This window comes from Haliotis asinina, chromosome 7 (genome assembly GCF_037392515.1).
Source record: "Haliotis asinina isolate JCU_RB_2024 chromosome 7, JCU_Hal_asi_v2, whole genome shotgun sequence".
NCBI classification, from domain to species: domain Eukaryota; kingdom Metazoa; phylum Mollusca; class Gastropoda; order Lepetellida; family Haliotidae; genus Haliotis; species Haliotis asinina.
In genome coordinates, this window is record NC_090286.1 from 45414665 (window position 1) to 45442119 (window position 27455).

A 27455-nucleotide genomic window follows, 5' to 3' on the forward strand; every position below is an offset into this window, starting at 1 on the left:
CCCTACCATCCATATACACATTAATGGGAACGAAACAGGAACAGTTTCATGTATGTCCTACACAAACGAAGTAAGTAAACATTTACGTCACATAGGCATTGTTTCAGTCGTATAGCCACAAGAACAGAAACTAGATTGCTAAGCTTGTATTGGTGTGTGTTTGTGTGCATGGCTTAACGTCGTTGTTGACAATATTACACTTACATCATGGCATGGACCTGGGTTAGAACTGGTTTTCAGCAACTCATGCGCGCCATCACAGACGATTAACGGGATCAGGCGGTCGGGCTCACTGACTTAGTTGAAACATGTCATCGCATCCAAGTTGCGTAGATCGAACCGCACGCTGTTGACCACTGGATTTTCTGGCCTAGACTCGATTAATTTTAGACCGCCGACATACGGGGCAATAATCGTTATGGGCTTATGTACGAACGCGCATGTTTGGCATTTTTGGTGTTTAATATTTTCACGACGGTGGTCCGTAGTTCATCTAAACCAGACAATGCAGTTATCGACATCACTTTAGACGATCGCGATATTCACAATATGTATATAATCCCTTCAGTTGCCGCCTACGACATACGTGATCAACACGAAGTCTAACCCGGGTCTTCACGGGTCTGCTGCTGCTGCTGACACTATTATATCACAAAGGTATTCATACTAGTATTTTTTCCGCTGAATAAGGAAATATTACTGTGTGACTTCTTTCAGAATATCGCTTCCCCATATTAGTACAATGTGTCACGCACGCCCACTAGTGTCTCACCCTTCCCACAGTGATATTGCTGGAATATTGCCAAAAGCGGTGTAAAACTAAACTCACTCACTTTTTCGAAGCAAGCAGAGACAGAGTTCTACTTTGTGCTTGGTCCGGTTAAACGAGGTTTTGCTCCGGACACGTTCAGAGTAATAAAAATGAGTGCATCCTCAGCGTAACGAACATAAAGTCATGCTTATAAGAGAAACAGCATTTCTATCTCCAGTGAGACGTAGCTTAACCCTTTTCAAGTAAGCACCGGTCGTATTAACTTTGACCATGTTAACTGTGTTGGATTTGGCGGATCAAGAAACTTGGCATCAGCAACGAGATTTGTAACCAAGCGCACCAAACCCGGGTACACGTGCACCTGTAGATACCCGGAAACAAGACGAGTTTATATTTCCTGAAACGTGACTTGTCTGCATGTTTGTACATGTGTAGTCGAACGGGGTGGTTGTGCTTCCATTCTTCTCCAACACTTCGAGAGTGAGTATATATTTCAAACAACGTCAAAAGTATAAAGTTTTAATTATTTCCAATTAGTACCAAACAATGAATAATGGATAACAATGAAGGTACCTGCAGTATTGCTCCTAGTCACCTTCACCATCTACATCTAGATGTTTTACTGTAGATCTCATTGCCAACCCATAGATACTAAATACATCTAGATGTTTTACTGTCGGCCTCATTGCCAACCCATAGGTAATAATACATCTAGATGTTTTACTGTCGGCCTCATTGCCAACCCATAGATACTAAATACGTCTAGATGCTTTACTGTCGGCCTCATTGCCAACCCATAGGTACTAAATACATCTAGATGTTTTACTGTGGGTCTCATTGCCAACCCATAGATACTAAATACATCTAGATGTTTTACTGTCGGCCTCATTGCCAACCCATAGGTACTAAATACATCTAGATGTTTTACTGTGGGTCTCATTGCCAACCCATAGATACTAAATACATCTAGATGTTTTACTGTCGGCCTCATTGCCAACCCATAGATACTAAATACATCTAGATGTTTTACTGTTGGCCTCATTGCCAACCCATAGGTACTAAATACATCTAGATGTTTTACTGTGGGTCTCATTGCCAACCCATAGATACTAAATACATCTAGATGTTTTACTGTCGGCCTCATTGCCAACCTATAGATACTAAATACATCTAGATGTTTTACTGTCGGCCTCATTGCCAACCCATAGGTACTAAATACATCTAGATGTTTTACTGTGGGTCTCATTGTTAACCAATGGTTACTAAATATCATCTAGATGTTTTACCTAGGGCCTCATTGCTAACCCATGGACACCAAATATGATGTAGATGTTTTACTGTAGGTCTCATTGCTAACCCATGAATACTGAATACCCTCTAAATGTTTTACTGAAGGTCTCATTGCTGACCCATAAATATTGAATGCCATCTAGATGTTTTACTGTGGGTCTCACTGTTTTCACCCATGAATACTGAATATCATCTAGATGTTTTACTGCAGGTCACATGGCTGACCCACAGATATTGAATACCATCTAGCCGTTTTACTGTAGGTCTCATTGAATACACACTACCAATTTGCGCAATTCTGTAAACATAATACGATTCCAAGTTTTGTCCCATCCCGTCCCTGATAAATAACGGGTCCTACAAGCAAGTCCTTAAGCCCCTCTGTGTTACACGCTTGGTTTAATACCTTCCTGATTGCATGATGTGATTCAATTACAAGAGCACATTTCACACGTCGTGCCAACGTTTCGACATGATGGGTTTTCGAAACTAGTCATGAGGGTCAATAGCTGCACTGCAGGGAAGTTCATACTTTAATTGTTGGATGTGTTTCTCAAATGACAATATGCTGAAAGTGTTCTCGTGAAAATTCTTTGATAACGTGTATGTTGATTCTATGACTCAGTGTATGCTGATACTATGTCTCTATGAAACATTACATTGCATGATGCAATATTTCGGTGCATGGTGATGGAAGATTTCGTTGCATGTTGATGAGTGAGTGAGTTTAGTTTTATGCCGCACTCAGCAACATTCCAGCTATAGGACTGCGGTTTGTAAATAATCGAGTCTGGACAAGACAATCCAGTGATGCGCATTTGGGAACCGATGACATGTGTCAACCAAGTCAGCGAGCCTGACCACCCGATCCCGTTAGTCGCCTTTTACGACAAGCACAGTCGCTTTTCATGACAAGTATGGGTTACTGAAGTCCTGTTCTATCCCGGACCTTCGCGAGTCTGCATGGTGGTGAAACATTACTCAGCTACTCAACATTACGCTGCGTGGTCACGTCCAGTCACAGGCAAACTTGTAGTGCAAATGGGATTGCGCAGCGTAGAAATTATGACCAGTCTTCTTATATGCGAGCGAAGCGAGCAAAGGTTAGCAACGCACTTCCCTCGCTTCGGTTCAAAAAAATATTATGCATATCAAAAAAAACTTTGCGACCATCAAAGGTACACTCCCATTTCCTCACTGGATTGTGCCCTCAGATTTACAACCCCATATTTAATTATTACTCACGTGAAATATGTTTTATTCAACATTTTAAGCGCCACTCGAGGTATTCAGATCGTTCTTCGCCTCCATTACCCCTGCCAGCTTCCGGCTCGACGGAGTGAAGGAAATAGAATAAGCAGAAATGAAAAAGAACTACCATATTGCGTAATTTTATCATGAACCTATTGGAGTTTATTTGTCTTAACTGTCGTCTTATTGTTAGATATTTTGTAACATTTATTCTACAATAATAACACTTCTGGCGTAGTGGGCGTTTGAAACAGGGGAGGTAACTCTTTACGTATTCCATACGGAACAATAACCTGTTCCTTCATTGCGTTGAACCTGAAGCTGGTGGGGGTAATGGAGGCGAAGAGCGGTCGTGTAGCGCTTAAGATGTTGAATAAAACATATTTCACGTGAGTGATTATTAAATATGGGGTTGCAAATCTGACAGCACAACCTAGGGAGGAAATGGGAGTGTACCTTTGATGGTGGCGATATTTTATTTTGACATGAAAAATATTTTTTGAACCGAAGCGAGGTAAGTGCGTTGTCAACCTTTGCTCGCTTCGTTCACATACAAGAAACCCGGTCATACTCTCTATGCTGCGCAATCCCATTTGCGCTACAGTTTGCCTGTGGTCCAGTGTACACAGTCCAAATGTAGTCGCCTGGAAACCAGAAAGACTGAATGAGTTGCACTGCAAATATCACAGACATTTAAACTGACGTTTCCTCGTGAATATGAGGAGAAGGACTTGCGTATAGGGACCTCCTCATTATGATTATCTTCATTAAATTCGATCTTCTTGTATTTACACTGCCAGCACTCCAACCGGTGTCTACAATGGGGAAGAACGACAGCACAACTCTCGGTGAGTCCACGAGGTATTACTGGTAAACACATATAAGATGATCCACGACCTGACAAATGACCCCAATTTGCATACTTGCTAACGCCCCATAGAACGATCCACCTGAAACAAGAGGGAGACAGGTTGTCTGATAAATATCAAGAAGTACATTTTCCCCGTGCGTTTCACGCATGAATTGTTATAGCACACTCGATTTGGGAACAGGTACAGTCCCAACGAATTGAATCAACACAATATACTGAGAAAATATGTTTAGGACCACCGATGGATTTCACGAAGCAAATGACATTTTCCTGGGTTTTTTTTAACAAAATTGTTGAATATCTAAAATGCTTGTCAATGCCCCAATCATCTATTTGTCTTCGTCTTAACTAAAGGTTAGCGTGGAATATCAGTATCGTATGCCTGAAATTGCAGTCTTATCATTCGAAGGAATATGCGGTGTTGATTTTATGTCACGGTTGTATTGCACGTGCATAATCGTCAAGCTACCTGTAGCAGCCAAGTGTACTCGCCCAATTCGTTGTACCGCCTCTCTTGTCACAAATGCGTTTAGTGCGCAGGATCATCTAATATGTGTCTAGCAGTACAACGTTGAATTTCCATGTAATGTGGCGTGCGTAATCATAACCTTTCAATGTACTGTGACATGTGTATTGTGTATTTATAACTTCCGTGTAATGTCTGTTAGCATTTCAGTGAAACTGCACAATACCTGAACAAATGGTATATCAAGTTAAATACTCAATATTCCTGTTCTTGATTAAAGAAAACATTTCAATTTAGTGAGTCCCTGGGAACAGATCTTAAAACTTACAACAAAACGAAACGCCACAAAAGACATGATGCGTTAAAAAAACATATTAGATGACTGTGTGGGGTCCTGCATAACGATCACGTATCAGTGTCACGTTTCAGTTGATTGTTTTACTGACTCTTTGAAAATTATTATTTTTTCAGCTGTAGTAGAAAGACTACGCTCAGTCTGGCAAAAAATTAAGAGGATTTTCTGCTTAAAATGGGGTAAGCGAACAGTTTCAGATCTATTTCAGCATTTACGTTAATTCTAAATGTTTATATATCCAGACCCATGATCAAATACTATGTGAAAAAGCTTTATTCCTGAATATACTACTATTTGGAGTGTTTGTGCCACACGAAACTGAAAATCAATCTCATTATTATCAGATCTTTAAATGTGTTACAATGGCCTAACCCCCACCTCTACCAGACACCCTGAGCATATAATCGTTTTCGAGATGCAGACATCAAATACGACTGGCTGAAAGCTCCTGGCACCCATACCAAGGATTTAGAAACCCCGGTGTTGAATGTCTCACAAGAGAATGTCCTCAGCTCTTTTTGCAGAGAAGCTCCTTATCTTAATGAGAAACACTTGTCGGTATTTGCATGTTTATCATTTTTCGTACAGATTTTGTCTCTGGTTTAATGGCCGGTGAATGATTACAACAAACGTACACATTTCTCGGAAAGTATGCCTGTGTATACATACACGACTTTGAAAATATTGTCACGGTGGACCGTAATATTTATCTGCAGCGAAGGTAAAGGCCCTTTTTGTGGGAAAACCGAATGTAAAGGCACAGATTCTGGTCACTGACGAGAACGATCACCTTGACCGTGATAATGACAACAAAGACTTGGTCGCAAGCAACATGGTTTTGACGATTACATTTGAAAGCCCAGGTAATGTTACATACATCATTAATCAGTAAATATACCTCTACACGTACTTACGAAGTTGATTGAGTGACAGGTCGGTGAACGCCGTTTTCTTTCGACATTATTGCATCAGATGTGTGCAAAGAGCGCGTAAGGCTTTCGTAGAAACGGGCTGCAAACATTGTACCCGTTTGGGGAATCGAACTCAGGTCTTCGGCCTGCCGAACGAACGCTTTAACCTCAAAGCTGCCCCACAATCCGTGTTGTGGAAGGAATAATGCCAGCGAATGGTGAAAACCTTCTGCATGGGTTTGGTACTGACAAACCTCGAAACGTAATGAGGTTGATTCTGTCATTAAAACCAGCGATCATGTGTTTCCGACACGTCAGACGGACACGCCGTGAAGATGCGGGTTAGAACTGGTCTTCTGTAACCCATGCTTGTCGTAAGAGGCGACTAACGGGATCGGGCGGTCAGGATCGATGACTTGGTTTTCACATGCCATCCCAATTGCATAGATCGATGTCTATGATGTCGATCACTGGATTGTCTGGTCCAGGCTCGATTATTTACAGACCGCCGCCATATAGCTGGAATATTTCTGAGTGCGGCGTAAAACTATACTCACTCACTCACTCACTCTGTTGGTAGATGAACTGGAATGGATAAGGAGACAGTTCAGCACATCATTCAAGACTTTGCGTGCATCGAGGGACGAGTTCCTCAACGAGTTGATCCAGCTTCACTATACGTATGGAGTTCAGGTGCAACAAATCTACACTAAAGCTGACAAAGCTGATATTGCCGCATCAACTCTCGGGATGATATCCAACGCACTAGGCTTCGTTGGGTTTGGACTGGCCTTTGCCACCTTTGGAACAAGTCTGATCATCTCACTAACGGGAGCTGCTTTAGGTGTCGTCTCCGGATGTGTGTCTTTTGCCATTCATCGAAAAAGGATGGCAGCCAAAAAAGACATGTGGAAAAAGATCAAAGCCAGGACTGATAATTTCAACCAGGAAAACGAAAAACTTTTACACATACTTTCGGAGGCTGAGTATTTTGGTTTCGTTACGTCGGGTGTCTCTGGAATTATCGAAGGACCACTACACGTGGGGCTGCAGGCGTTTGAAGTCGCCAAGGTTGACGAGTTTCTTCCAGTAGTTGCTGATGTTGGGCCTGCGTCTACCAAAGCATCTGAATCATTAGTCAAGGGTCTCACAGCTGTGGATCAGGTTCTGTTCTATGGTGGGTTTATCTGCAATGTTGTGTCTACAGTTATTGACGTTTGTACCATCGTCAACAACTCAAAGCGACTTTTCAAAGGCGAGCTGTGCGACCAGGCTCAGACACATTATGCCATTGCTGGAGTCTATGAACAGTTGCGTGACTCCGGTGAGTCTGTTCAAGAGTGTGTGCTGTAACACAAAAAGGAGTACACAGCAGATGAAAAGAGAAGTGACTGGAAGGGTACCAGTGAATTACCAAATTTAACATTTTTCAGTTTGGACAAAAAGATTTTTCATCTTCACCAATACAAAAGAAACAATTACCAGGCTCGTGGGTGGGTATGTGTTTTACGCCACTTTTAGCAATTTTCCAGCAATATTGTTCCGGGGTACACCAGAAGTGAGCTTCACATATTGTACCAATGTCGGGAATAGAACCCAGATCTTTGTCGTGACGATCGGCCGCTTTAACCACTAGGCCACCCCACTGCCCTTAAAGAATCGTTGCTTGTCAGAAGCATCCCGATCTGCAGGTCTGAAGGTGAAAAATAACGCAATTAAAAAAAGCCCGCAAAATCGCAGTTCAAACGATTCACTTAAAGGTGTATGTGAAAAAAAATTTTTAAAATAATAACTAGAAACACTCAAACAACGCCGTGAAGTATTTCAGTGGCGGATCAGATCAGCGATATATCACATTTTTATACTCACCTAAAATACACCATAACATTTTTTTAGATTGTGAAACTATCACTGTTACTTGCAAACACATTTAACCCGATAGTATATCCTTCTCATAAAAATGCAAGGTGTATGCGAAAGATGTTTTTCCCGCAATAACTAGATATACTCAAACAACGCCGTCTAGTTTTTCAATGTGATCAGTCAGGTCAGATCGGCAATATGTGATATTTTTTACACTCCTCAAATACACACTCACATTTAACAATCACTATTTCTTGCAAAATACCTTTCAACTAATGGTATATTCTTCTAAAATTTAAACGAATTGCATGAAAAAGTTTTTATCGACACAGTTTAGCCTCAGTCTTCGCGGTGAACCGAGAATGGAGCATGCCGACTTGATACTTTACTACAACTCTACTGTACCAATACTGACACTAATAATAAACATTTGACTTAAAATGAATTGACAAAATAGTTAACTTATCTCCTACATGTTGGTTTTCGGTAGTCACAACACTGAGCGAATTTAAGTAGCAGTTCAAAGAAACCGGGTTCAATCTTCATTACCAAACTGCCGCCATATTGGCTACACTGGTTATGTAACGATCCGCGGCATACGCTAAGGGGCTTTCCGAGGCGTGACTGCTCGCCTTCATAGGGTCTCCCTGGAAATGCTAATTTCATTGTTAAAATTGCTCAGCTGAAATGTTTAATACATGTCTGTGCAAACACAGAACTCACTGTCTGTTTTATTGACAATTATATGTCTGTCTGCCTGTCTGCCAGTGACAATATGCAATACACAACAATTTGTAACACCTATCAGGCTATACGCCATAAACAGAATACACTGGTTTATGGCTCGTGCACCTGGGTTCTGTCTGTCACATTATGCAGTTACAGAGACAGGCAGGTGTGCTACGTGTACGCATGAGATGTTATTACATCCGTGGGTTGCAAGCAAACTATTTTTTCCGGATGACTGGATCGGACGGAAACCGGTACAAACTCAGATAGTCAATTTTCAAAGTTCTGTTTTGTACTTGGACGAACAACAGTTTGCAGCCCCGCTGTAGTTCACCATCTCAGTATGTGTTGTGTGGATCCAACGGAAAAGCAGTGAGGATGCATTTACAAAACCTAACTTCTCTATATACATATTTATAACAACGTCTTCTGCTGTATATGGTGCGACGTTTCGGTATGGATTCTTATACTGTTATCAAACTTACTTGACAACGTTACACGAATTAATACCGAGACGTCGCATCATATACAATAAAAGAAGTTGTTATCCATAAAAAATCTTACTTCTTATTTTTCACCATACTTACTGAAATGCCAATCAAACAGATCGATCAAACACAATGAGCTTTTTGCATATCGGCAAATAAACCAGCCAATGAAAAGTCCTCGTTAAACTTGAACGCACACCCAGTCGCTCTAACCGGCTCTCCCGGGTGCCTCATTTCGAGGGAGGAAAACCCAAGTACAAAGTATTGGACTCTTGATAAGCCATTGTACGCCTATAATTTTGTTTCTCTTTTCACAATCAACGATGTCATGAATAAGTGATAATTGTGTTTTTATTATGTTTGATTTTTGGTTGCATGTGACGTGTAAGAAATGTCAAAGCGGCGAACACCAGAAATTGTCTTAACACATTATACCCATGTGGGGAATCAAACTCTGGTCTACGGCGTGACGAGCGAACCCTTTAACCACTAGGCTACTCCAGTAGTATATTATGTGTCGCAAAATACACATTTGGTTTGAGGGGGGTTGAGGGAATTAATTATGCACGATAACTCATTAATATTTAAATGTATGCAAGACGACAAAGGTCACAAGGGCTAATGAACGAGTGTTTGCTTTTATCAAACAATCAACAACCCAAGCCGTTATCAGTGCACAGTAATTAATCGTTTATGTACCCTGACCAAAGAACCGAAGCTATTTTAACTGATAAACTCTCTCGTATCACGGGGTGGTGCTCGGTGTCCTATTCGTTATCAGAGAACTGAGTGGACTGGACGGACAGACAGATAGATAGATCATGGTTACCTACTCCAGAGATAGTTAGAATAATTGGAACTTCAATACTTGTTACGTGTTTTATTCATATTCAGATGTATGGATCAACAACTTAAAATTCAACACTACCGTTATGTTAAGGCAAATGTTGATCCCATTAAATGTGACAGATGTAATTGTAACTTGATACAGGATGATTATCTATACTCAACAACGCTCTTTGTACATTCCTTATTTGTATATTATGTCTCCAACCAGATCAAAGTTTACTCCGTTGCTAGCAACAAGGAATGTGAAATATATTGCAGTTTATCTTCAACTATATTTACCTCACAAACTGTAAATTTTTCCACCTGTCCATGTACTATATTTTGCCGATTAAAATGTACTTTTCGCCATGTGGCAATGAATAGTGAGTAAAACTCATCATCAGTTTCACAAACTGAGGCGTTTGAACGATCCAAAATACGCTGAGTTTAACTCTACGTGCATGAGAGTTGTGAAACTGGGGCTCCCTGGAAGGAAATCGTGTAAGGCAATGGATAAAGCAATAATATAGATAACCATTCAGCCTTAAAAGAGAATAGGAAAGGTGAACTGAACATTCAAAATGTGAAATGTGTTTCAAAACGTGGACAAGGTGTTTAAAAAATCGCGCCCTGAAGCAGCAGTATGAGTATAGAGTGACTGAACTGTTGACTTAAATGTTCCAGAATGAATCATATTATCCATTCGTATATCATAACTTTGTATTGAAGCGATTGACTTGAATTAATAAATGATATGAAATGAATTGTTTGTTTTGTCAGTTTTGGCATAGAATATAATCTTCATACACCTACATAATATGTGTAGTCCCTAGACATACATCAACAAAACGTCACAGACCTATGAACTTCCCATTCATACCAATACATCTAAAAAGTGATGCAATCATTCATGTGTAAATTGTGAATTTAAACACGCATTATTCCATGCATTTACCTTTACAAGGATGAGTTCATTCTGCACAAACGCCTCACGCTCCTGTTCTCGATGTGTAACTGTTTACAGTTCGATGGTCTGAAAATATGTTATGTTGACCCTAGACATGTGTGAGGGCGAGTTCATTCATCTGAACTCTGTTACTTACGATGTGTTTATAAATATGAACAGTTACTGATAACCACACGCATAGTAATGTTTCATGTGGTGGTTAGAGCCATAATTGATCTTTTGAAAACTGTTCAGATTTATGTATAAAATGTGCACGCATACATACCTACATTACCACAAGTCTTCCAAATGCATTAAATACCGGTTACATCTGATATGCACTAACACGAACAACAACAACGAAAGGTTTAATAAGGGAGATACCCATGACCTCTCTGAAATAACTCACTGTAAAAACAACACTTCTTCATTTACATATAATAAATACATATAATAAATACGGTACACTGGTCACACAATTCAGACGACAACCCCTTGTCTCTCGTGGTATTTACCTACATAGTAATAGCAATACTCTAACTGCCTTTGGAGTAGGTAACCACGATTCATATATATACTCAGTTCTCAAAATAACAAAAGGACACAGAGCACCTTCTCGTGATGAGAGAGAGCTTGTCAGGAACGGTTTTCGAGATCGCTGATTTTCCCAAAAATATAACTTCGCTTCGTTTGGTCAGGATGCATCAACTGCAAGGATTAATTATTATCTTAACCGTAACACAGGAGGTGCGAATGTTACAAGAAAAGTTACGAGATCTTTGGCTTACAATATCTTTGTGAAAAGCGGCACAGGCCGTGAGGCTCAAGCTCCAGTGGCCCTCTATGTGTTTTAAAGGTGCTAAGTATGTAAGTTACTATCTATTCAAAGTGTGAAGCCCATTTTTCTGGAGTGATATTGCTGCAATATTGCTAAAACGCCGTAAAACCTCGCTCACTTACTTTTCAGCCTGTGAGGGATCGATAATTGATTAATCTGTGGCGGAATAGTCAGTTTCGAGACACACTTTATTGGTGACACCTTCTTTAATACATATTATTTATATACGGCTACAGCTCGAGACCTACAGATGATTACTGAAGGGCTGCTTTGTTGCGTTCAGTCAAACATATATCGTGTCTGAACGTTATTAATAGAGCAACGCCAGTGTTAACATATCGCTTAGCTTTGTATATCTCGTGTTACGGCTTTCCCAAATGTGCGGATATTTTTAAGCCCACGTCAGTCCGTTACTTTCTTTATGGAAAGTCCAAACTTTGTACATGGAGAATGGATATGACGTTAGTACCCCCACAACAAGCGCAGCTCTCCACGATCTAACCGCAGGGCGTCTGAAACAGACTGACGACTTCCTGTAATTTCCAGGATTTGCCGTGTTGAGGTAAGAAAGGACAAATATATTCAAGAAAACCCATGTACGTATAGAATATGTGGCAAGCCTAGATTTCCAGTTTCCGAAAATGAAGAAGGTATCAGGGCTCCTTTATATTATATATTTTTTTCTGGTATAAAGGATTGTTTTTTTCTCACGGTAACAAATCTTCATTTCAGAGACAAAGTGGTTGTCTAGGTGCCCTATAAAAAAACCTCTTCTATCAGATTCAATCCGATAAAACAAATCCCAAGCTGAATGTCCTTTTAACAGATTGACAGACATCTTATGTAATACCCTGATGAAGATTGATTGACTGACTGAGAGTTCAGTTTTACGCCGATCTCAGCACTCATCAAGCTCTCAGGCGGCGGTCTGTACATAATCGAGCCTGGAGCAGACAAACCAAGCTCTGTGGATAATCAACGCCTTTGTTGTAATGAGTGCGATGTTTCGGAGTCTGTACTAATACCGTCAGACAAGTGATGTGTTAACGGTGTTAGTACCTATACTCATTGCAATAAAGAAGTTGACTCTCCATGGAACCTGATTTTCTCTCACCTTTACAACTTCTAAAATGGTTCTTAAAGAAAATACAGAGTCGTGCAAAAAGTATTCGGACACTTGACGTAATTTCCATATGCTTACATGTTAATTTACTAGTACTGTAGCATAAATATTTTTCTTGAATTTAGTTTTGCACATTTGTGGAAATCATCTTACCTTCAGTCACATAATTTCTGTTTTATTTTCCGTTGCTGCTTATGCCAACAATTTGCAGTACCACGAGTTCCTTGAATATGGCGGTCTTTTGGATTGAGCATTGTGGAACCATACTTTATGATTTGAAATTTGCCTATCAAATTTGACGAAGATCCATTCTGTACTCACCTCATAAAAATATATATGCTACGCTGAAACTGTGATTACACGATGCCATTTAGAAAGTGGTCAAATGCAAGATATGTCATATTTGGGATTTCACTTTCTTAGTAAAGTACAAATTCTAGTACTTTTTTTCGGTTGAGTCCCATCCGGGATTCGAACCCACACCCTCAGAGTCAGGCACCTAATCGCCAGCACACAAAGTCAGCCGCCTAGCCCGCTCAGCCACCGCGACTTCCACTTCCCGGATGGGACTCAACCGAAAAAAAGTACTAGAATTTGTACTTTACTAAGAAAGTGAAATCCCAAATATGACATATGTTACGCTGAAACTAACATGAAAGTCTATGGAAATGACGTCAAGTGAATATTTTCTTAGCTCTAAAGTATTTACAGACCGCCGAAGTTGCGTCACACAACAAGCAATCTTATCTCACTTAATACTGTTTCCAGTTAAACGTAACACGGTTTCCAAACGTTGTCTTTTCGAGTATGCTTTCTGTGTGCTTTCATAATTGACTTAATGTTCATCATGATCATCCCTTTGAACTGCGGCACCCTGGCTTGTAATTGACAGCAGTTGCACACAGTAGTAGCTCTACAGTGTGCGTGTTAGGCTTATCTAAGGGTTGAAATTACAGCAATACTGTGAAGATATTTACTTTGAAAGCGAAAGCATTCAAACGATTGAAAGTAGAGATTGTGAAAGCCTTTTGCTAGATATATTGCCTATCTGGTGAAATGAGACTCGTCATACTTTCGGTGTCAGATGCGCTCGAACGCATATGTTAATGGCAATTCATGAGGCTTATCAAACACAAATGTCATGCGAACGTTCGTCTTTGTGCTACTCGCGCTCTAGACACGTAATGGAGGCAGACATTGATGTTGACTTATTCCACTCTGAATACTGCAGTCACGCGGGTCGCTAACACATATTACTGTTACCTCAGGTGTCACATGGAAAACATTCCCATCAGAAACTGTTAACGGTGAGTAAGTTTAATCTATTCCCATCCTGTGTGATCAATTTGTCTGGACCCCAAATCCGTTTTCAACCGCCCATCTTTGGTTGGTTGCCTTGTCTGGAGCCAGCGGAGTCTTGGAGGTATATGGAAACACAGTGATTGGTGATCTGAATTCGGCGGAATATATGTAAATACAGATCATGAGGCATTATCGCCGAACACTTTTGACAGTGCTGGAGCAGAAACGGGTCATCCGAAAAGGTCTTTGTACTTAGAAACAGTATCACGTGTCACCGTGACATAATGAAGGGGAGACAACTCGGGGTCTCTGGGTAAAACTATACCTGTAAATCTGTTCCACATATTTTCCCATTGTCTTCTACAGGTACCTTATATTTACCAAACAATACTAGGCCCTCACCAGTTACTATATTTACCTGTGTGCATAGTCTTACCTTATAGCCATAATAACATATTAACATCAATGATTATCTTACATATAAATCCCCAATCCCAGCTGTCAGTTGATGTCGTCTGCGGATGTCGACTCGTTTGTCTACGAATGTGCTTGTTTATGGAATAATCTTGCCTATAAAATGTACCAATTCACTACCGACATTTAAATCTAAAGTTTTCTGGGGAAAACGATAAAACCCCCAAGCATTTCATATTGAGAGAAAGAAAGACTGATAGTACACACATTAAGTTAAGATATTCATACTTCTTTTTCGCCTCTAGTCATTTGAAAGCAAAGGTTGCCTTTGCGGTAGTCTGATGGAAGATGCCAATCACTTCTTTTTAAAACGTCCAAAGCATGTTAACTGCCGGTTTGATTTGATACACGGCTTTGAAATCCTAAACGCAGGCTTACACAGAAACAACACTCTATACGGCAGCCCTGGTTTGTCATTCTTTGCCCATGACATGTATTTTCCAGAATGTAATCCTCGGTAGCGGGCTTTATTAAGTTGAATAAGATGTGCCCAAGTGTTGAATAAAGATGTTCAAACAAACACACCTTTCATTTCATTAATGTGATAAGATTTGGATGGGGATGGTTTCACTAACAGACGTAAATTCGGCTGCGGTTGTACCAACTGATATTTGTCCAAGATAGCATTTTGTGTTCTCTCTGCCGTGAGTTACCAGTGCCAGTACCCAGGCCTTCACCAAAGGTCCTTTCTGGACAAAGAAACCTCCAGATGATTGCTTTTGATACACCTTCCACTCATTCGTTATTTTGTCAGAGATATATTCAGACGTTTTTGTGTTTCGTTTCCAGCAGTATATTCGCCCTTGATTTCAACGTTTGCACCTGACAGTTACTATGGGCAACAACGGAAGCCGAGGTACGACGAAGGAGTCGCTTCTGAGTAGTGTTCCTTACTTGTTCTATATGTACAGCAGTGATTTCTCAGTACATAGATAATGCCTTCCTTCATAATCAGCGGATCTAAATCAAAGATGCTGGATATAATTCGCGATCAAAGTTAAAATCTCACGGTCTTTAAGGAAACGTGATTATATGAGTCTGTTCCAACAATGTCGGTATTAATCCTCGTTTCAGCAATGAAAAGGGCCGTGCTTTCAGGATGTAAAGCAGTCCAAAGATTCTTCCGTATAAAATGGGGTAAGTTGATTTTGCAACTTCATCTTTTACTTTCATCTATGACCAGGAAGGACAGCTGTGAGGAACACTCCAACAAATACCCTAGCATCAGCTTCATCTCAGTATGTAACAACTGTATCCGTAAGATGCGATAAAGTTTCGTTGAGTCGTATGAAGTTAAGTTGAACGCAGTGATTCAACACGAATCGAATCGACGTAGATGCTGAAGGCGAGTGAGCACGCATCTTTGTCGCTGTTAAAAATATTCAAGCAATATCACAGCAGGGGATAACAGAAATTGGCTTCTCACTGTACCTGTGTGGGGAATCGAACCCCGATCTTTGGCACAACGGGAGAATGCTTTAACCACTAGGCTACCCCACCACCCCTTTGAAAATTTTAACATTTTTAAAAGGTCTTCTGAGACAAGAGTCGAAGAGGTCAAATTGACATGCTGTACTATTTGTTGTTTTCAGTAAAGCTCAAGGGTATTTTTGTTGAAAGAAAGAAAATGAAAGCAACCCTTGTTGTTACTGACGCTACAGATGACCTTGACCAAGATGATGCAGGCAGCGACCTTGTTGGAACTAACATGGTGATGACCATTACATTTGAGAGCCCAGGTAATGTTCTGCAACTGACTGAACAGCAACTCGATGGTGCCTAATGATGACTGAAAATGATGAGAACTCATCAATGAATGTGTTTAGGAGTAAAGCCCTTAGATGACGAATGGGGTTATTCCATGGGCATTGAGATCCATCTGTATACAGGGGCGTAGAGATACGTGGATCTACGAAAGATAATGCCTATGGCAAGTACTTTATTTATACCTAATAATGAATCTAAAAGGTCTGACAATCCAACCATCACGGTGCTTCTCGCCCATGATAATTTAGGACATATACATCTGAAGGAAATTCTCTATACGGAGATAGCGTTTCTGACTTTACTAGAAACTGCTCAAAAGAGTCCCCCTTCAAGTGTCCTTTTAAGAAAGTGGCGTATCTTAGGCCACGGTGTTATTGTCAATGTATGTAATCTGTTTGTTTTTAGATGAACTGGAATGGATAAGGAGACAATTTAAGGCATCATTCAAGTCTTCGCGGGGATCCAGGGACGAGTTCCTCAATCAGTTGATCCAGCTTCACTATACGTACGGAGTTGATGTAGAGCAAATCTACACTAAAGCTGACAAAGCTGATATTGCCGCATCAACTCTCGGGATGATATCCAACACACTTGGCTTCGTTGGGTTTGGAATGGCCTTTGTCACCTTTGGATCAAGTCTGATCATCTCACTAACGGGAGCTGCTTTAGGTATCGTCTCCGGGTGTGTGTCTTTTGCCATTCATCGAAAAAGGATGGCAGCCAAAAAAGAAATGTGGAAAAAGATCAAAGCCAGGACCGATAAGTTCAACCAGGAAAACGAAAAACTTTTACACATACTTTCGGAGGCGGAGTATTATGGAATCGTCACTTCGGGAGTCTCAGGAATGATTAAAGGGCCAATTAAAGTTGGACTGCAGGCATGTGAAGTGGCACAGATTGACGAAGTTCTTCCCATTGTGGGAGATGTTGGTTCTACAGCAGCAAAGGCATCCAAATCAGTTGTTAAAGGATTGTCAACGTTCGGGGAAGTGTTGTTCTACGGTGGATTTGTCTTCAATGTTGTGTCTACAGCTGTCGACACCTATACAATTGCTAAAAACTCGAAACGCCTTATAAAGGGCGAGCTGTGCGACCAGGCTCAGGCACATTATGACATTGCCCATGCTTATGAACAGTTTCGGGATTCAGGGGCGTCAAGTCTAGAATGTTTGCTTTAGAGACCAAATGGGGACATCAGCGAAGACTCCAGTGACGGTCCGGGGTAGAATTGGTCTTCAGCAACCCATGCTTGTCGTGAGAGACAAATGACGGGATCAGCTAGTCGGTCTCGGTGACTAACCCATACCATCGTATTCCAATTGCGTAGACCGATACATATGCTGTTGATCGTTGGATTGTCTGAGCAAGACTTCATCATTTACAGATCTAAGCCATGTGTTAATGAATCACTATGAAGTAGATATGATTCAAAGTGGTTCCATAAAGGTACAATATAATTTAATTGGGAACTTTTGCCAATGACAGTGTTTTATCTCTTCCTTTCATTCTGATATGCTTGATAACTATGGATAATGACATTTGTTTAAAGCCACTTTGGTCAATATTGAAGTCTTTTCAGAGCACATCAGTTTCATGTTGGACTAACTTTTGGGAAGAACCAGCCACAACAGGTGCGGTGCTGAGAAATCATGGAAATATAACCATGGTGCATCTTTGAACCAACACTCATAGCTTTGTAGCAATCCTAAGCACATCTGAACTAAACACAACTGTCATGGTCTCAGACTATTGAGTCACCTGTGCGGATGATCTGGGATGAACCTTTTACCTTGATGTATTCCATGATGGGATATACAGACTAGAGTCAGTGATTATTTTCTGTGTTACGAGTTACCTGCATAGTGCTGAGATGCAATTATTACTGAAGGATGTGTGGATGTTCTCGTCCATTCGATGTCTGCATTCAGAGGTGATGCCTTCTTTGCCAAAACAGTGAATCAATCTCTGACGGTACATAGTTTATTCATGCAATTCACTGCTTGAGCGAAAACAATACAGGCATCTCATTAATAATATAATATTAATAATAATTCAATCATATAGTGCCTATTATCAATCTGACCAGTTGCTCACTCCATGCTGATAACAAGGTGGATAACAACTACAAACAAATAAACAGAAGTCCATAATAGGTACCATTTCATTATTTATTTTCCACACTGAATGCATTCTTCATTTTTGTCTTGATGAAGTCCCAATAGATGACACTGACTCCACAAATACTTGATGTAATGACTCACACAGATTTATGAGTTACATGACATGGATGTCTTGACACACCTATGATGAATTTCTTGATCACATGCACAGAATTCAGGCTTAATCAGTGTAAACTACATGAACATGATTATATGAGTGACTTAAGTGACAGACAGATCAGACAGAACTCAAGAAAGAAGTATAGATAGGATTCTATATACAAATGGTCAAACCAATGACATGCTTCACAGGGAATTCTCCACAAATAGGCAGCAGCAGTGACAGCGGCTAACCGATGTTACTCCAGTGTAACAGTTTTACGGGGATGGAGATATCAGTCTTCATACTTCTCCAGTTACCCCTACAGGTACAATGCATTTTAAAACTGTTTTAACAACAAACACATGGTGACTGAATTTCCAAAATTTCTTGATGTTCTGGTCAATGCGGCAACAGACACATTATGACCACGACTTTACTTCACACCTCCCAATTTGTGGCATAAGTTATGAACTATTTGGGTTCACCAACCTGACGACATAAATAAAAAAATCATGTGTCTTATTTTAAATATTCTGGTATTTACACTTTAAACTCAATTTAAGAAAATGGATGTGATTAAAAATCTGATAAGAAAACACTCAAATATGATTTGAATTTCATTTGAAGTCATATTGCATGATTAAAGTTAAATGAGAAAATAGGACTAAATTACATGAAGCCAATCTTAACTATTTGACTGTGCAAAATACAATTACTTCACCCAGTATAAAAGTACCTATAATGAGACACTGACAAGTGCGATAAAATGTTTCAGTTTTCAGCATACTGGTAACATGTTACCAGAAACGTCCACATAGTCAAATTAACGGTAACTGTTATATACAATTAGCACTTGCACATAAACAAGAAGTTATCTCTCCCCATGAACTGTGTTCCTAAAAGCCTGGAGTATCTTCTATCCTTGTACGCTTGGATGTAGCCCTTTTCTTGCCTCCTGTCTTCTCGTTTTCCTTGTCAGTGGTGCCTGATGTGGTGGATCGTGATGAGGTATGCTGTACATGTCGTGTCACAGTGGAAACTCCATCAACAAACTTTGTCTTGTACAGTACATTAGCATTGTTGAACATGCCATCCTTGAGGGAGACAACAATGAACTGAAAAGGAATATACATGTGTGAATAGTGAGTTTGGTTGCTGATGTGATGCAAATCTTTTAATTTTACTATTTAGGGATCGTTCATAATTTTTGACTTGGGGAGCAGGTAGGTTGGTGTCTTTTTTTGGCGGTTGGCTGTTGTTGGTGACTTACAAGGGGGTTGAGGAAGAGATAAAATTGTTCCATGTCCATGGAATAGTGTGTGTGTGTGTGTGTGTGTGTGTGTGTGTGTGTGTGTGTGTGTGTGTGTGTGTGTAAAAAGAAAGAAAGGATGGACGTTTCACATTGTCTGTGATTAGCATGAAAATCATCAAACACCTGAACCCCAGTCATAAATTATAAACGATCCCTTAATTTTATCATGCATGCACGCACACATATATAAACTGACTTCAAAATATGTTTGAGCTTATGTAAGTGAAAACATATTGTACTTATGTTGGGTGTTGAACCTTGGTTTTTGGCAAATGTTTAAACACAAGGCTACAGCACCACCCTGTATAAACACAATAGCAACATATCATGAACAAACAAAGGTTATCAAACCTGTTTATTTCACTGATTCCTAACAAGAATGTCACCTGAGAGTGTTTGAAGTGAGACTTGATCATCTGGCCGATGTTCTGAGTATGTGAGAGATCAAGAGCTGCATCAACTTCATCCAAAATGTAGATAGGTGCAGGTTTAAACAGCAGCATTGACAAGATGAGAGACAGGGCTACCAATGACCTGAAGAGACGAGTCAGTACATTTAATGCCACACAAATAAATATTACTGTCATGTCGACCGTACCAAAATCATGTTGCTGGTGGACAGGTCCTGACAACAGTGAGATGTTTCTGTAAAGGCAAAACAAAGGCAATCACACTTGGCAAAATAATCAAGATGGTCTCACCTTTGACCTCCGCTAAGTTCACCTAATGACTCCTTCCACACATCACCAAAAGCAACCTTGACCTCTAGACCATCAAGAACAGTCTGCCCTTCTGGGGGTGAGAGTTTGGCCTGAGTTCCAGGTAGCAGGGTTGAAAAGATGGAGCCAAAGTCCTGAAACAAACAACTCCCCATAAGAATCTCTACTGATATACTGACAGATCAGATGACAAACACTTTGAAAGACAATTTTAACAAGTGTTTGACACTAACATGGCAATGTACCCCGTTGCTAAAGAAAAATGAAATATGTATAGTATTAATATTATAATAAAATACATCCACTACTCATTACTTTTTGCTCACACACAAGATGTGTGAAATGACTGCTGTCTGGATAATTACCCAATGTAGGCTGTCAACAAAACTGAGGACATTGGTTGCAACGTTGTATGGAATATTGCGTTAACATTAGTTCGAAAAGTGGACAAAGTGTTGTGGTCATCTTGAAAATAAGATTAAGGTCACCCAAATCCACTGGTGTCTGCAAAATTCCCCAGTGTAGGCTGTCACCAAATTTGAAACCATTGGGTACTACAGTTCTTGAGATATTGTGTTAATAAGTGCTAGAACTGCGGTCAAGGAGTTGTGGTGACCTTGCAAATAAGGTCAAGATCACCCAAATTGACTGATGTCTGCATAATCCCCCCAATGTTGGCTGTCACCAAATTTGAAGACATTGGGTACAACAGGTCATGAGATATTGTGTTAATAAGAAAAGGGATGTATGTACATCATACAGACAGACACTGCTGAATACATAGCCCCCGTTCCGTGTTGTGGTGGAGGACAATTACTAAAAAATGTATCATCTGACAACAGGTTTGGGATCATAAGCATAAGCTGGAAAGTGACAGCAAGATTAATATTTCCCATGAACATATTGCGAGTATTTTCAAGGAATATTTACTTTCCCCAGAGTGCAGTTACATCAACCAGATTGCGGTTCTGGACTAGTTGCCAGACCCCAAGTAAACCATCAGGTAGGACTCAGATTAAAGATTCTATTCAAAATATTGGCCAATCATTGGAACAACACCAAAATGACAATAAGTCTTTAAATTAATACCACAAATTTTCTTTCATTGAGGCCTTTGGGAAAAGAAACAAATGCTGTCAAGTAAAGTTTATTCTAAGGATATTTCTAACATCTGACAGAGCTCCAGTCAATAGTCTCTGCCACATCAGCCCTGAGGGTTACAATGGTGGTGTGTGGTCCTTTGTGTAGAACAAAGGTCTCAAATCAGTTGAAGCTTAGCAACACTGAATGTGGAGAGTCCTTGGGTGAGTTATCATTTGGGGCAGCTTGACTCCTGGGGGTTTCTAGTTCAGGTCTGCACCACAATGAAGCACATGTGATACTTGTGGTCAAGTGAGTTTGTTCAAAATTGCATCTGATCACCCAGTAGAAAATGGGTACCCGGTGGGAAAAGTCATGTGACTATTACCTTCTAGTACCTTAAAGGCAGGATGGGTTATCTAGGGTAATAATAATCAGATACTAAGGCTTTGAGCATGCCACTCCATGGAATTCGGTGCATTACAAATGCCATAATCACCATTATTATGATACAGGTTACATACTGACCTTGTTGACCTGCTCCCATGCTTTCTTTAAGGCTTCATTCTTCTTTTCATCCAATTCATTGATGACTGCTGCAATTTTGGCTTTGTCATTAAGGACAATTTTCCTCTTCTTCATCAGGTCATTGTACTGTAAGCAAAAGTCACACATACCTGATTAAGAATTGATTTTGTCACATAAGCAAACGAGATATTGTTTGGTACTCAGCAATAATATCAACCAAGTCATTAAATCTGACCTACCTATCCATATACCTTCCCAAAGGTTGATTGTGAAGTGAGGAGTGAGAGAGTTGGATTTTACACTGCTTTTAGCAATATTCCAGCAGCATCACAGAAGGAGACATGGTGGCTGGTACCATCTTTACCAACAAGACCAAAGGTAGTGAGTGAGTGAATGGTTTTAAGTCACTTTTAGCAATATTACAGAAGGGAAGACCAAAAATGGTCTTCACATATTGTACCCATATGCACAATCGACAGCGTGAAGAGCCAACATCTTAACCACTAGGCTACCCCACAGCCCCTTCTTGCAGAAACCCCCATGAGGAGACTAGTACAGGATTACTAGTGTACCTGTGTCTACACACATAAATACATTTGCAATTAATTTGATCATAATGAGTCATTATTATCTCTATCTATAGTATTCCAATAATTAATAAACAATTCATCTAAGAACAGCTGCAAATATACAAACAGCAGCAAAACATTGGCATCAAACAAACAAACAAACCTGTTCCTCTGCCTTTCCCAACATATTCATGGCACGCATGTTAACATTTTTGGAGAGTTTGTCCTTGGTCTCTTGCAGTTTCTGGATCCTGCGTTCTGCTTCTTTGGGATTGTTGGTCTCAAAGTCATAAGCTGTGTTTGGCTGACCAAAGTACTTCTTCTCATCGGCTATCCAGTCATACTTCATTATCATAGCTTCGACCTAAAACAAAGTGGGTGTCAGTCCCTTAGAGTAGCCACAGAAATATCATCAAATTCAAGTCATGTAGGATCAGTACAAGAAGGTCATGATATACAAAGACTCAAAGCACAACATTTTGGACTGAGAACGATGAAACGTGTTATTTTAAGATTACACTTTCCTAGTAAAGCACACATTCTTGCACTTTTGTTGGGTTGAGCCTCTTTGGATTCAAACCCACACCATCAGAGTCTGGCACCTAAGGACCAACAGACAAAGTCAGTTGCCTAATTCGCTCAGCTACCACAACTTTCGATTTACTGTACTTTACCTAGAAAGTGTAATCTGTGGGTTCATTACAAAATAAAATTAAACAATTACATATTTTCTTGACTGCCTATCTAGCATTAACATTGTATACCCATAGAAACTACCCAACTAAAATTGGTAAAAGCCACTGACATTAGACATCCTGGTGAGAACTTTCTCCAACACCTAGATATGAATAATGGTTGTGAGTGAGAAGAACTTGCCTGCTTCACAGCATCTCTGGAGTCTTTCTGGTGTTTGGTAATCTTGTGTTCCATTTCCTGGATCTTGAGCTGGGCACTGTTGTTCTCCTTCTGCAGCTCCCTCTGAGCAGCCACCTTGCTGTTGATATCCTTGTTGCAGGACTTGAGCAGCTCCTTCTGTTTGTTCAGCTCATCCTGGGCCTCCTTCACAGCACACTGCACACATGGGGGAGTTACAGGTCTCAAGATAGGCACTCTAGCATGTCAACTCACTACACACACGGGGGAGTCACAGGTCTCAAGATAGACACTCTAGCATGTCAACACACTGTATAAACAGGCCCTCTAGCATGTCAACACACTGCACACACAGGGGAGTCACAGGTCTCAAGATAGACACTCTAGCATGTCAACTCACTACACACACAGGGGAGTCACAGGTTTCAAGATAGACACTCTAGCATGTCAACACACTGTATAGACACAGGCCCTCTAGCATGTCAACACACTGCACACACAGGGGAGTCACAGGTCTCAAGATAGGCACTCTAGCATGTCAACTCACTACACACACAGGGGAGTCACAGGTTTCAAGATAGACACTCTAGCATGTCAACACACTGTATAGACACAGGCCCTCTAGCATGTCAACACACTGCACACACAGGGGAGTCACAGGTCTCAAGATAGGCGCTCTAGCATGTCAACTCACTACACACACAGGGGAGTCACAGGTTTCAAGATAGACACACTAGCATGTCAACACACTGTATCGACACAGGCCCTCTAGCATGTCAACACACTGCACACAAGGGGGGAGTCACAGGTCTCAAGATAGACGCTCTAGCATGTCAACACACTGTATAGACACAGGCCCTCTAGCATGTCAACACACTGCACACACAGGGGAGTCACAGGTTTCAAGATAGACGCTCTAGCATGTCAACACACTGTATAGACACAGGCCCTCTAGCATGTCAACACACTGCACACAAGGGGGGAGTCACAGGTTTCAAGACAGACGCTCTAGCATGTCAACACACTGTATAGACACAGGCCCTCTAGCATGTCAACACACGGCACACACAGGGGAGTCACAGGTTTCAAGATAGACACTCTAGCATGTCAACACACTGTATAGACACAGGCCCTCTAGCATGTCAGCACACTGCACACACGGGGGAGTCACAGGTTTCAAGAAAGACACTCTAGCATGTCAACACACTGTATAGACACAGGCCCTCTAGCATGTCAACACACTGCACACACAGGGGAGTCACAGGTTTCAAGATAGACACTCTAGCATGTCAACACACTGTATAGACACAGGTCCTCTAGCATGTCAGCACACTGCACACACGGGGGAGTCACAGGTTTCAAGAAAGACACTCTAGCATGTCAACACACTGTATAGACACAGGCCCTCTAGCATGTCAGCACACTGCACACACGGGGGAGTCACAGGTTTCAAGAAAGACACTCTAGCATGTCAACACACTGTATAGACACAGGCCCTCTAGCATGTCAGCACACTGCACACACGGGAGTCACAGGTTTCAAGATAGGCCCTCTAGCATGTCAACACACTGCACACACGCGGGAGTCACAGGTTTCAAGATAGACGCTCTAGCATGTCAACTCACTACACACACAAGGGAGTGCAAGGGTGACAAAACAGGTCATCTAGCATGTCAACACACTGTGTAGACATAGGCCCTCTAGCATGTCAACACACTGCACACACAGGGGAGTCACAGGTTTCACAGATAGGCACTCTAGCATGTCATCACACTACACACACACAGGGGAGTGAGAGGGTCACAATACAATCCTTCTAGCATGTTTCCACACTATATACAAGGAAAACATGGGATTTCACTATGTCCATATGCTTGTTATACCAGGTCCATCAAACAGTGTGCAATGTGATAAGCACCACATCTGTATGTCTCGCTAGTGTCAAACAACATAAAGCATGCAAAACTAAACTTAATCGCAACATGGCTTATTTGTGCATACATTGGTCCATGGTATCAGACCATTCAGACTGGCTACAGTATCCTGTATGTAATATTCGTACAATATGAATGTCATTATCCCTACCAAGGACATATGGACCTCTACATGTGAAAGTTTGTGACAGGAAATATAACATAGCTCTACTAGAGTGAATCATTCAGGAAATGATTACAATCTGAATTATTCACCCTTGGGAAATAAAAACAAGATGACTCAAATATCTGGTTACACACTAAAAAAACAAAGCATGCTGACTGTACTTTTTCCAACTGTTTGACAAAACTGATATTGAAATTCAAACCATTAACGTAAAAACAGACAGAATGCTGACACTGTAGCTCACCTGCATTCATAATTAACAGATAATGGTAACAAAGGTAAAAATTTCCAAACATATTCTGAGGATTGATAACTAACATGAAATTCATACAATTTAAACAAAATTTAATCACGTTCCTTTGAGTTTAAAAATGCCTTTCCAGCTCATCTACAAGTAGATTTGGTAGGTTTTCTCTTCAAAATGAGACAGATAATTTGTAGTATGTCAACTTCAAAATGAAGCAAATGACGGATTTACAGTGAAATTCAATTCATACCAGTGGCACTAAATACCAATCACAAAAGATGCAACTAAAGAGATGTGAGGAAACATGTTAAGTGTCCAATTAATAACAAGAAACTGAGGCTTTCTCAGTTTGTCTGAATCTGTTCCTACCTTCGTCTCCTTCAGTTTCTCCTGCAGGTGTTTCACCTGTTCATCCAGATCAGCAGTGTTGGTGTCCACAGACTTTAGCTGTTCTTCGTAGTTGACAATCTCCTTTCGCAACTCTTCAGCCTCCAACTTGATGCTATCCACCTCCTACATACAATACCAGTTTAAGTCACTTCATCTATCTTGGCTTTTTTTTTTGTCGCAATAACGGTTCACCAACCTCACAGTGCTGCCTTCATATATACCACCTTAACGTTAACACAAATTGAAGTCAGTGTGTATTGTTCCATAATATTTGCTTCAGCTATTTGTCAGGTAATACAGAGTGTCAATGATATTTTTGCCGTTGTTTCTTGTGGGGTTGAACATTAAGCTTTTATTGCCTGCAATAATTTATGAGCATGGACTTCATGTATTTGCATTTATGGAGGAACATACACTGACTTCAGTGTCAGTTACCCTTTCAATACATGAGAAGACATTCGATTGGTTAATAGCTAATGCATATGAAATTGTACTGTAAGGTTTCGTATGTATTAATCCATTTTACCCTGTTCCTACAGGTTGCATGGAAAACCTGGCCAGTTTGCAGCATTGACATTTACATCCAACTTACATGTAGAATTTAAATGTTACAAAACATTCTATTTATCAATCATTGTTTTAAAGGCCACATGTAATCGAAAAAACAATTAAAACACAGTTATCACTTATTCATGATATACAAAATGCATTGTTGATTAATAAAATTAAAATAACAAAATTATAAGCATCTTATTGCAAATCAAAAGTTCAGTATTTCGTCCTTGGGTTTACCTCCCTCAAAACGAAGCAGCTGCGATACTGAACCCTGTCAGAGCCATTGGGTATGCACTCAAGTGTAATGAAGCCTTTTCATTAGCCAATACGCTTAGACCCGTGGAGGTCCTGGGGTAGAATAGGCCTTCAGCAACCCATGCTTGCTATACAAGGCGACTGTGCTTGTCATAAGAGGCGACTAACAGGATCGGGAGGTCAGACTCTCTGACTTGCTTGACATACGTCAATGGTTCCCCGATGGGCAGATCGATGCTCATGTTGTTGGTCAGTGGATTGTCTGGTCCAGACTCGATTATTTACAGACCA

General features: G+C 40.5%; 3 protein-coding genes across 7 annotated transcripts in view; 2 read left to right on the forward strand and 1 right to left on the reverse strand.

The window, feature by feature from the left end:
* The first annotated feature begins 1195 nt into the window (after window positions 1–1195).
* On the forward strand, window positions 1196–10584 carry LOC137291152 (apolipoprotein L2-like). Its single transcript, XM_067822440.1, has 5 exons — window positions 1196–1252; window positions 4114–4161; window positions 5122–5184; window positions 5722–5868; window positions 6497–10584. The coding sequence occupies exons 2-5, from the start codon at window positions 4134–4136 to the stop codon at window positions 7267–7269; spliced, it is 1011 nt and encodes a 336-aa protein (XP_067678541.1). The 5' UTR covers window positions 1196–1252; window positions 4114–4133; the 3' UTR covers window positions 7270–10584.
* Window positions 10585–11695: 1111 nt separating this feature from the next.
* On the forward strand, window positions 11696–18426 carry LOC137292152 (uncharacterized). Of its 5 annotated transcripts, none has more exons than XM_067823697.1 (6): window positions 11990–12170; window positions 14000–14038; window positions 15297–15363; window positions 15582–15644; window positions 16100–16246; window positions 16680–18426. In XM_067823697.1, exons 3-6 carry the CDS (start codon window positions 15342–15344, stop codon window positions 17450–17452), a joined length of 1005 nt encoding a protein of 334 aa, XP_067679798.1. In that variant the 5' UTR covers window positions 11990–12170; window positions 14000–14038; window positions 15297–15341; the 3' UTR covers window positions 17453–18426. The 5 variants fall into 5 exon arrangements, with proteins under 5 accessions (XP_067679797.1, XP_067679798.1, XP_067679799.1 ...); XM_067823698.1 differs by having other exon boundaries at window positions 12008–12170; window positions 15300–15363; XM_067823696.1 differs by lacking the exon at window positions 14000–14038 and having other exon boundaries at window positions 11696–12170.
* Window positions 18422–27455, reverse strand: part of LOC137292148 (structural maintenance of chromosomes protein 2-like) — a 32160-nt gene continuing 23126 nt past the window's right edge. The window contains exons 19-25 of the mRNA XM_067823690.1: window positions 26334–26477; window positions 23621–23815; window positions 22908–23108; window positions 22176–22301; window positions 20550–20701; window positions 20235–20382; window positions 18422–19651 (exon numbers count right to left, since the gene is read on the reverse strand). Coding sequence (XP_067679791.1) covers window positions 19433–19651; window positions 20235–20382; window positions 20550–20701; window positions 22176–22301; window positions 22908–23108; window positions 23621–23815; window positions 26334–26477 — 1185 coding nt within the window. The 3' untranslated portion in view covers window positions 18422–19432. The remainder of the gene's footprint in view (window positions 19652–20234; window positions 20383–20549; window positions 20702–22175; window positions 22302–22907; window positions 23109–23620; window positions 23816–26333; window positions 26478–27455) is intronic.